We start from the raw sequence: 10,815 nt of genomic DNA on the forward strand, positions 1-10,815 counted from the left end.
ACAAAACCAAAAGTCATGAATCTCAGAAAGGAACCTGTAGAGAGGGGAGAGGAAGAGAAGAGAGAATGGAGAGGGAGTGGTCAGAACATATTATTTACACGTATGAAATTGCCAAAGAACAAAATTAATTAATAAGAAAGCCTGCCATCCCACTGAAAAATGACTGTAAGTGACAATAAGCCTCACAGACTATCAAGAACCTCACCACTTTCTTCCAAGTATTACTAGAAATTATAGGAAATTTAAACGTCAACATATATGAGATGTTAAAGGACAAAATACTTTAATGTTTAAATAAAGGCAATTTGCTAAATTTAAAAAAAAAAGAAAGAAAGCCTGCCATCTCTCGCAGTGCCCCATCCATTCACTGTTCATATTCTTCTGAATCTACCATGCCCTTTTCTGTCATATTTTCTTCAGCATTCTGCATTTCTAAATGCCATGTTTATAGAAATTGTCAGTTTCAGATATTATCCCTATCAACTGCTGGCACACCACTATGGATGATAAAAATATGAGTGCACTTAAAATAGCCCAGCAAATATTCCAGACGCCTTATAACATCTCTGCTCTTTTAATCTGCACAATGATATGCATGGCGGATGCTATTATTATCCATATTTTGCACACTGTAAAAAGGCATAGCTGATTATGTCTCTTACCCAAGATTACACAGTAGTGATGGTTATAAACTCTGGAGCCAGCATTTGAATTTGATCAGTCTGGCTCAAGAGTTTATATTAACAGTAAGTCCATTTTTAGCCTCTCCCTCCCTCCACTTCTCTCTCTCTCCTTTTATTTTTCCCTCTAAGTGTTGGATATTGAACCCAGGACTTTATGCATTCTAGCCAAACACTCTACCATTAAACTACATCCCCAGACTATTTCTTCTTATGAAGCCACAAGGACTCAGTCAGGGGGATTCCAAGACCTCCTCCTCTAGGTTCCATAGGTTCTTGAAATCTACACACAGAAGCCCCTGAGGGACACACTCCAACCATGTCCAAGCCATAGCAATAAGCAAGCGTGGTTTTGAGGTCATAAAGCCACATTTGGGCTTGTCCTGCATCCAAATGTTAGAACCATTACCAGAAAAGCATTTGAGTGTATCTTATGTTCCAACAGTTAGAACTGAGTTGTACATAGGTTTGCCTGCTAACAAAGGCTAGCTTCTCCCCAGAAGCTTCTGAATGGTATACATTTAACAGCTGATGAAAAAAGAATACGTATCTTATCCAGAGAAAAATTCACTTATAAAGAAACATCCGTTCCTTTGTCCTCTTCTTCCACAGACCTAGCAGACAGTGAGTATTGAGGGGAAACAGCTCTCATGTTTCTGAACTTTCTGGTTTCTGTACCTTCACCTGTGTGTAGGCTTTCAACATGTCACTCAGCAATCATGCCTAAAAGCATTCTTAGCAAACTCTCAAGACTCCAAGTTCCTATAGAATTCAAAGTGTCACCAATAATTTCTTGTGAGGAAATTATTTAAAAACAAAAACCAAGACCTCTTGCTTCCATTCACCCAACAATGCTGTACGTCCTATCATATTTCTCCCTGATAAAATCCCCTTGACTACAAAGTACCTGAATTCCAATCAATATGGTGGAGAAATTGCTTCTGGAGCCAAATTCAAATGTGTTCAGTAAGTGTGCATTTTTCCATGATGACTGCTTTCATTACATCGTAACAGTGGTTTATATGAGAAGCAAATAATTTGCCTCCTGGAACGAAATGCTCCCCAGTATGGTTCGGGGCTGATTCCCATTTCTGGTGAGCTCTTTTGCAGCATAGTCTTGTAACTGACCATAGTTCTATCTAATTTTGGCCTGTGGTTTCTCTCTCTTCTGCTTAGGCTTAATGACATCAAAAGAAACACGAAGAAAACTTACAACGTAAAGCACATTGCTGAACCAGAGCCAAAGGAACTCTTCTTATAAATTACTCTTAGTATGAGTCTCACACATGCCCTCTGGCCACCATTGGGAGTTAATGGACTGTGGCAATCAGACCATGAGAACAACACCTCACCAGCGAGCAGAATATCTGGATGCCTTAAATTTATAATATGAGACTTGTTATAAGATACATTTTGGACCATATCTGTACATAGAACTTGTTTGATTTCTTTTTTAATATGCTGTTTGAAAACATGATCGGGCAATGTATGCATTGACACATTGGACATTTGATTGAGTCGACCTTCTTGAAGCACATCCACCAGCACCTGACACGACTAGTGTTTTTGTGAATTGCATGAGGATTTGCTGATGTTGATTAGATGTTCACCTTCTTTGTAACAAGGGCAGCTGTGGCTCAGCTCAGTGAGGCCAGGTCACTGGTTTTATTTTCTGTCCAGTGTGTTTTTCTGTCATTTCTACTTTTTTAATAAAGAAAATTAAACATTTGTAACAGCAGACTCTGGGCGTGGGGGGCAGGGCATCTACTTTCTAATAAATCTGTGAAGCTCTGATTTCTAAAAGGCTTTGAAAGTATTTTGATTGCTGCTACTTGATATCAAGAGGAAACTGGGCTGTTTAGCTGGTTCCCTGTAGGGAGGGGACAAATAAAACATTCTAGAATTCATTAAACCCAGGAAGATTAGACGGTAAGCAAAGCAAGCAGTCCTTCTGCCTTCCCAGACCTCAGCGTTGACATGGGAAAACACAAAGGACAACTAAAGGTTCATGCTTGCTTGGGTCACTTTTTTCTGCCTTCAACACATCATGAGGCTTGTCTAATCCCTGTGGGAGTGTGGAGCCCAAGTTCATAACAGTCTTATTGTTGATCCAGCTCTTTCAATCCCTGTAAGCAATAACTTACAAGAAGGTTCATCTTTTCATGGAAAAAAATACATTTTGGATGAAACTACAAGCATTTTATTTTCAAAGTGTTGACGTGGCCTATGAGAGGTCGTCAGTCAAGCACAAGGCCCTGGGTTCGGTCCCCAGCTCCGAAAAAAGAAAAAAAAAAGAAAAAAGAAAAAAAAGAAAAAAGAGAGGTCGTCAGGTTGTTAAGAACAGAATGTCTTACCACAGGAGCGAGTACAGATAATACTATAGTGGCTCCTCAAAATGTTCCTGCCATCTAATGCAGGCTACTATGTGTCCTGGTGCACAGAGCAGGCCAAATGTCTGAATCCAAAAGTTAGCTCACAGATGGGAGTCAGCTTGGTTTAGTGAGATACAATGAGTTGTAGAAGGGATTAATATTTGAGGGTCTTTTACGAGCTAGCCACCACATGACGATATCACTATTCTCATTTTATAGGTTAGGAAATGCAACTTTGGGGACACTTAAGTTCTGTGCACAAAGGGTATGCCACTAGTTGATACCAGAAGGAGGCATTGGTAAAAGCTGTTCATGATTCTCACTAAGATCATCACCTCCTGGGACAAAGCTATGGACAGCTCTTTGGTCTTGGACAAACAACATTACCTTCTTGAAAAATCAGGAAAATGATATGAACGACCTACAAAGAGAAGGTTTGCATACAAACCTATACAAAAGAAGGTTCCTTCCTGTTCATGATGCAACACATCTGTGAGTGTTGGTTGTGTTCAGTGTGTCGTCACTGAAAATGACTGATATTGCACAGCTTGGTGCCATTTTTCATGCTGCCTTGCACTGTAGTGAGATTCCCTGTTTCTGGTCTGGGGACATCACCACCTCTGCCCTATTGTCTGTTTCTGCACGTTGTAGACTCTTGCTCAAGATTCTAACATAACACAAGCAAATGAGTATGAAATGTGCCTTCCGGTTTCCTGCAGAGGAGGCTTCTGGGGCCACATAAGGAAGTAACACATGGTTCTTGGCCCAAAATGTGGTCTGCCAGGACAGCGATCCAGAAAATGTTCCCTCTATCTATGGAGATCCCAGTTTTCTTGTGAAACTGTTTTTAAATGTGAAAAATGAAGGGTTCGAGCACTTTGCAGATTTTTAAAACAAGAAAATAAAAACACAGGAAAGGAGGGCTGGAGAGATGTCTCAGCAGTTAAGAGTACTGGCTGCTCGAGACTGAGGGAATGGCCAACCAATAACTGACCCAACCTGAGACCTATCCCGTGGGCAAGCACCAGTCCCTGACAGGGTAAACAATACTCTGTCAGACATGTCAGACAGGAGCGTGTTGTCCTCTGTGAGACTCCACCAAGCAGCTGACTCAGATGCAGACACCCACAGCCAGTGGACGGAACTTTGGGACTCATAGAAGAACAGGAAGAAGGATTGCACCCCTAAAGAGTATAGGAACCCCACAGGGAGACCAACAGAGTCAACTAACCTGGACCCTGGGGCTCTAAGAATCTGCACCACCAACCAAAGAACCTGGATCTAGGCCTCCCCGCACTTAGACAGCAGATGTGCAGCTTGGTTTCGTGTGGGTCCTGAACAACTGGAGTGAGGACTATCCCAAAAGCTGTTGCCTGTACGTGGGATATGTTCTTCTAGCTGGGCTACCTTGTCTCGTCTCAATGGGAGAGGAAGTACCTAGCCTTGCAGAGACTTGAAGTGCCAGGGTGGAGGGATAACCTGCTCAGAGGAAAAGGGAAGCGGAGAGAAGGGGAAGATTGTGGGAGGGAGTGACCAGGAGGAGGGTGGAGAAGGGTTTGTTAAGTGAATAAAAAAATCTTAATTTAATTAAAAAAAATACTGGCTGCTCTTACAGAGAACAAGAGTTTAGGTCCCAGTGGCTCATAACCATCTATAACTGCCGTGCCCATGGATTGATGCCCTCTTCTGACCGCTGCAGGCACCGGGCATGCATGGAGTCCTCAGACATACATACAGGCAGAATATAGGAAATAAATAAATAAATAAATAAATAAATAAATAAATAAATAAATAATTCAGGAGTTTGAATGAATGAGTGATGAATTTTGACCCAGGAAACTCTGCAACCCAACTGTGCAGAGGTAACATTTAGATCCCACAGCAGTGAGTACAGAAGGGGAATCAGGAAGGTTGAGCAGATTCCTATAAGCTAGCCTGAAACCCACACATTCCCTAATTAATAGCGATGCTGTTGGTCACTAAATCGCTAGTCCTAAAATCATATGGGAGCACGTCTTTACTGCCCAAGCTCCTTAGGAAATGATAAACTGGAGGTGCTGGAAACTAATTACTTTTTCTTGCCATGAACGGTTTTGTGCAACATATAAAAAATGCAAACCAACATACCAAAACTGAAAACAAAAACATTCTTTTCTCTAGGAATTGAGACATGTTTGCATGTTAAAGACAGGAGTGTGCTCCTTTGAGTAAGCAAACCTTTGGGGCTCCTCTCCCAGTTCCCCTTCCCATTGGGCTAGTAAAATGAGCAAAGCTCTATCAGCACGCCTAATGGTATGCAGCAGAGTAGGGAACTTGGCTCCACACTAAGAAAACAATCGCAACATCTGTCAGCATCTTGTAAAGACTGGCTGCTTTTATGTCTCCAAAGGGACCTGTATTGCCAAAGTTCAAGACATCAAATTAACAATGTTTCTCAGAAACAATAATGGGACACTAAGCTCTCACCACACTCAACATACTGAGTTCCTGTTCCTTACTCATGTTAAACAGTGTCAAGACCTCACCCCTAATGACAATGTTCTGGGTGTTCATCGAAGGCTTGGAAGTGGGAATGCAGCTCTCTCTAGGCTATCTTCAAATAAGTCTCTCTCTCTCTCTCTCTCTCTTTCCCCCACCCCACATGTGTGTGTGTCTGTCTGTCTCTGTGTATCTCTGCCTCCCTCCCCCCTCTCTCCATGTATATATGAAATGGAATGGAACTCAGAGACGTACCCATAGTAGGTAAGCATGCTACCACTGAGATACACCCCCACCCCCAATGTATTAAGAATTCTTTGCCCTTAATGTAAAAACTCAAGCCACACATAGTGGTGCATGCCTGTAACCACCCCTGCCCACCCCAGAACCTCTTTGATACAATGGGTTAAATGCTTCTTTTTTCCTATGTCTTCCTGTGGGTTTCTGTTACATTGATAAGGCCAAGTGAGAGTAAGGAATTCATTGCAGCAGACTACGCTGTTTTCCCATGAAATGGACTGTATCCTGTCACTGCTCAGGACTCTCCTCTGCAGATGGGTTCGCTTTTATGACACCCCTGCCCCCATTAACTATTGCATAGTTTTGTGTGACATTACAAGGAATTGATTCCTGTCTTCCATAAACATGCATTAATCTTAACAGAAATGTCTGCAGAGGTCTTAGTTGATGGAGACTGGTGATTACTTTCAGTAAATAAATCCATCTCTCCTCTCCTGGCTCTTCCTCACTCTCCTTTTCTTTCCTTTTCTCTCGGTCTCTAACTTCTTTTCATTTCTGTCCTCCCCACAACTCTCTTTACAATCATCTTCCTCTATTTTTGTTTGTTTGTTTGCTTCATTCTTCTCTGCCCTCTGTTTACAAGACCTTGAAACCCGGTATTTTATTCTTTTCTTGTTACTGAGGTAAAAACAAACAAACAAACAAACAAACAAAACCCTGACAAAAGTAACTTTTCTCACAGTCTGAAGTGCAGTTCATCAGAGCACGCAAGTCAAGAGAGTAGGCGAGTGAAGAAGTTTGTTATATTGTATCCACACTCAGGAAGCAAACAGCAGTGAATGTTAGTGTTCAGCCAACTTCATTTACACAGCCCAGGATCATAGTTCAGGGAATCATGTCACCAACAGAAGACAAATCTTCCCATACTAATTAACCAAATTAAGACAATCCCTCATAGACATGCCCAGAAGCTTGTGTCCCAGGTGATTCTGTAATCCATGAAGGCAACAAACGTGATTAGTCACAAAAACCTAACCCTTGTTAATTTGACATTCAAGCACATTACTTTGAATCTTAGCCTTTGTTCCCAAAGTCTTATGGCAATCTCCGACCAAACTTCAAAAGTTCCCAGAGTATTTAGCAGTCCCAACAGTGTCGAGGTCCAAAGTTCTTATCTCATCTGAGAATAAAAGCAATCTCTAAAACATGAGCTAAAAAACTTAGGAATAAGTTGAGTTCAACATGTAGTGACAGAGTACTCATTCCTACATTAAACTGGAAGAATTGGAGCATAGAAAAGAATGATTAGACCAAATCAAGACCAAAAACTCCAGTGGGGAAAGCACCGAACCCTACAGCTTTGTATCTGGTATCTGGGGCTCCTGTTGTGGTTTTGAGATTACAATGGGATTTAGTATTTAGTAGCTCAGTTTCTCCACTTCTGCTACCTAGAATGCATCTTTCTCTTGTGCTAGTCCCATTCTGTGCAGGTGGCTTTCCTCAGTGGATGCTCCACGGTCCTGCATCCATACTATTCCGAGGTCTTCACTGTAACACAGACTTTACCTTCAGAGCTTAAAAACAATGACCACTTAGGACCTCTTTACAAGGGATCTGACCAAGCCACACATTGCCTGACCTGAGCTGCTTTCTGAAGCTATAGAGCACTACTATTCGACCCCTTCACTCCTGCCCACTTTTATATGTGTAAAAACGATACCATGGGAATGACACTGGCAAGTTCGACTACCACCCAAGATGGAGCCTGATCCCCATGAACAATGACTCTATCGGCTTCTGTGTGCTGACCTAGGATGAACTCTCGATGACAACCAGAATCAACCATTACACTCTATTTGAAGGAGTCAGCAAAGGAATTCCAGGGATCAGAGATGTGCAGATTTGTGGTGAAAAATAAGATGTTCTCTTCTTGTCAAAAGTGTCAGATGAGCAATTCTACATGATTATGAATTCAGTGCAATGATCAAGCCAACACTATGAAATAAGTGCTCAAATAAAACAGAACGAGAAGTTAGCATTTGTCTGAGATCATGGAAGTTAGATCAGACTTCCAACTACTCTTAAAACTAAGTTCAAACTGATCAAGGAGAGAGGGATGTGAAGTTCATAGCAAGGGGTTTTAGAAAATTGTATTGAAGAAGCTTACCTGGCACTCATATTTTGCCCCTTGTATGTAATTCTTTCTCCTCAAGCACCGAACAACCTCTTTAGCTATGAGGACAAATGTTTCCATGAAAAAAGGAGGAAGATGGAGAGGAGGAAGAAGAGGAGGAGGAGGAGGAGAAGAAGAAGAAAAGGATGAAAAAGGAAGAAAAACAGACAGAAAGACAGAGTAGGAAGACATTCAGATAATTGAATTCAGAGCACAAGCTCTGGATATTCTTAGCCTATGTGATTCGTTGAAGAGACTTGCTTAATTAAGCTAATTCTGGTTGTCTTGGTTAAGGTTTACTGCTGTGAAGAGAGGCCATGGCCAAGGCAACTCTTACAAGGACATTTAATTGGAGCTGGCTACAGGTTTAAGGTTTAGTCCATTATTATCAAGGCAGCGTCCAGGTGTAGGAGGAAGTGAGAGCTCTGCGTCTTCATCTGAAGGCCACTAGGAGAAAACTGCTCCCATGTGGTTAGGAGGAGGGTCTCATTGCCTACCCCACAGTGACACACTTCCTTCAACAAGGCCACACCTACTCTAACAAGGCCACACCTACTCTAACAAGGCCACACCTACTCTAACAAGGCCACACCTACTCTAACAAGGCCACACCTACTCTAACAAGGCAATACCCTCTAATAGTGCTACTTCCTTGGCCCAGCATATTTAAACCACCACACTAGTGTTTTGGCCTCTGGTGGGACAAACCAAATACAAATGCTAACCGATATATTCAGTTAACAGACAGAGTACACATCACATCACTAGACTAAAGCAGCATTTTGTTTCTCTGCCTAGCAAGTTGTTGAATGACCACTTGTGTTCCAGAGTTGGTCAATTGTGCTAGCTCATTTGGAAAGAGTGTAAGTTGAATCCCATACTATGATACTGTGATGATACTGTGATACTGTGATACTGTGATGATACTTTGATACTGTGATACTGTGATGATACTGTGATACTGTGATGATACTGTGACACTGTGACACTGTGATACTGTGATATAAGGACATATTTCCCAGCTGCCTGCAGGCAATACTGCTGACCCACAGCCCTAGGTATTGTCCTTCAGGGGTCACTCTTGGCTGAGGAGACTTCCCTTGCCGAAAAGCACGTACCTCCTTGGAAACTCCATGACTGCTCAGTGGATAAGTACACAGGCCCAGATCTTCACCCAGCTGCTGATAACTCCCCGAGGCCATCTCAACTCCAGAAGAAATCATGGATTTGGCCATCTTCCCCAACCAAGTCCTACCCCTCTGTAGATAATGGTCTCAAGAACCATCTGAAACAAGCATTCTACAATCAATCTTGAGGTTGTCTAGGATAGTCAACTTGTGATAGCGTGTCAGAGAATCCTAGACTTGTTCAAAAGAACCTTGACTGACTATGGTTGATACTTAATCCAAATGGTATACTAAAAGGTTTTAAGAACACATTTCACATCCCCCAGAGTAGTTTGTCCCTTAAGATGTGTTATAATAAGTTCCAATATATGGAATTTACACTGTTCTACATCACGAAGGTTCAGAGCCAAAATATGCATGCTAAGGCATGACTGTTCTGACAAATTTTAAAGAAATTCAATCAAAATTATATTCTATTTGACTATAATTTCATTTGTTTGCTAATGATGCCAAACTGATACTTTAGCCTACAGTCATTATTAGTGAAATACACCACTCCTAGCATCCTTCCATAGGCTATAATCCCAGATTCAATCCATCAACCTCATTTTATTGCTGATGGCTGAATTATATCTTGGGTCTCCAAACAAATATCACCCCTATGCTGTGGTATTTGTCAAAAATCAATATAAGAAATAGCCATGTAGAAAAAAATTTCCACATATTTTTATAAAACTTCTTGAAACCATCATATGTTTTTAAAAGCCAATAGCTCCATAAGGGGCCATAAAAATAAATTCCTCTTAGAGTTGGTACTAGAGGGGAAATCTGCCTCCATAGAAAACCTGGCCTTGTGCTTTTTATTAGCTAATAAGAACCTTATATGACTGTGTTTTCCTTTTCCTCTTGCCTGCCAGAAAAAGGTTAAAAGTGAAGTTTGCACTGCATCTAAGGAGTAATCCTTAGCCTAGGTTTTCATAGAATACCCATCTTGCCAATCCCATCACCTTCCTTTGTTCTTCCTCTCTCATCCTTCCTTGATGGTTGAGATGCATTTGCGAATTCTACTGTAAGTATCTTCACACCTTCTGAATTAAGTTGAGTGTGGAAATATAAATCTCCCTGTCATGTTTTCTACCTGACCTACCCAACCCTGCTCCTTTGATATCTGATGATAAAACTGATATTTTGTTCAGGTCAATGCTGGGTCAAGATGTAAGACAATTGTTAGTGTGCCTTGAGGAATAAGATAAGGGTGCGGGTTGGGGATGGGAATGAAGGAGGTCACTGTTATTGAAAAGAGGGGAGAAATCACCTTGGACTTGGTTGAGACAGGCACATAACTTGTTTGTTTGTTCTGATGTTGTTGTCATTGTCTTTCTGAGACAGAGTTTCTCCTTATAGCTCTGGTTGTCCTAGAACCTGCTGTATAGGCTAAGCTGACCTCAAACTCAGAAATCCATCTGCCTCTGCCTCCCAAGTGCTGGGATTAAAAGTGGAAGCCATCACCCCTCGCTCCAGGCATATGTCTTTAAACGTACACATTTAATAGAGGCAGAAAGTATATAGAGATGCATGGAACTCCCATGGTGTCATGTATGTGCTATGTATGTGCTATGATCAAGGAGGAATGCAGATCAACACACGGTATGACCTGTGCACAGCTCACCATTACCAGTAGATTCTCGAAACTCATATAAGCTTCAAAAGTTTCAATCAGCCCTTTCTTCATTAATTCATGTTTT

The 10,815-nt window shown here is 41.5% G+C and overlaps 1 protein-coding gene across 9 annotated transcripts in view; it reads left to right on the forward strand.

The window, feature by feature from the left end:
• Sncaip (synuclein, alpha interacting protein) overlaps positions 1 to 2,483 on the forward strand; it is a 140,083-nt gene extending 137,600 nt beyond the window's left edge. For 8 of the 9 annotated variants that reach the window (XM_006254719.4, XM_039096790.2, XM_063277309.1 and 5 more), the window contains one exon: positions 1,857 to 2,483. In XM_006254719.4, the coding sequence (XP_006254781.1) occupies positions 1,857 to 1,941 (85 nt within the window). In that variant the 3' untranslated portion in view covers positions 1,942 to 2,483. The remainder of the gene's footprint in view (positions 1 to 1,856) is intronic. The other variant, NM_001107379.1, reaches the window with a different exon arrangement.
• Positions 2,484 to 10,815: the final 8,332 nt, after the last annotated feature.

The sequence above is a fragment of the Rattus norvegicus genome, chromosome 18, assembly GCF_036323735.1.
Source record: "Rattus norvegicus strain BN/NHsdMcwi chromosome 18, GRCr8, whole genome shotgun sequence".
Taxonomy (NCBI): Eukaryota; Metazoa; Chordata; class Mammalia; order Rodentia; family Muridae; genus Rattus; species Rattus norvegicus.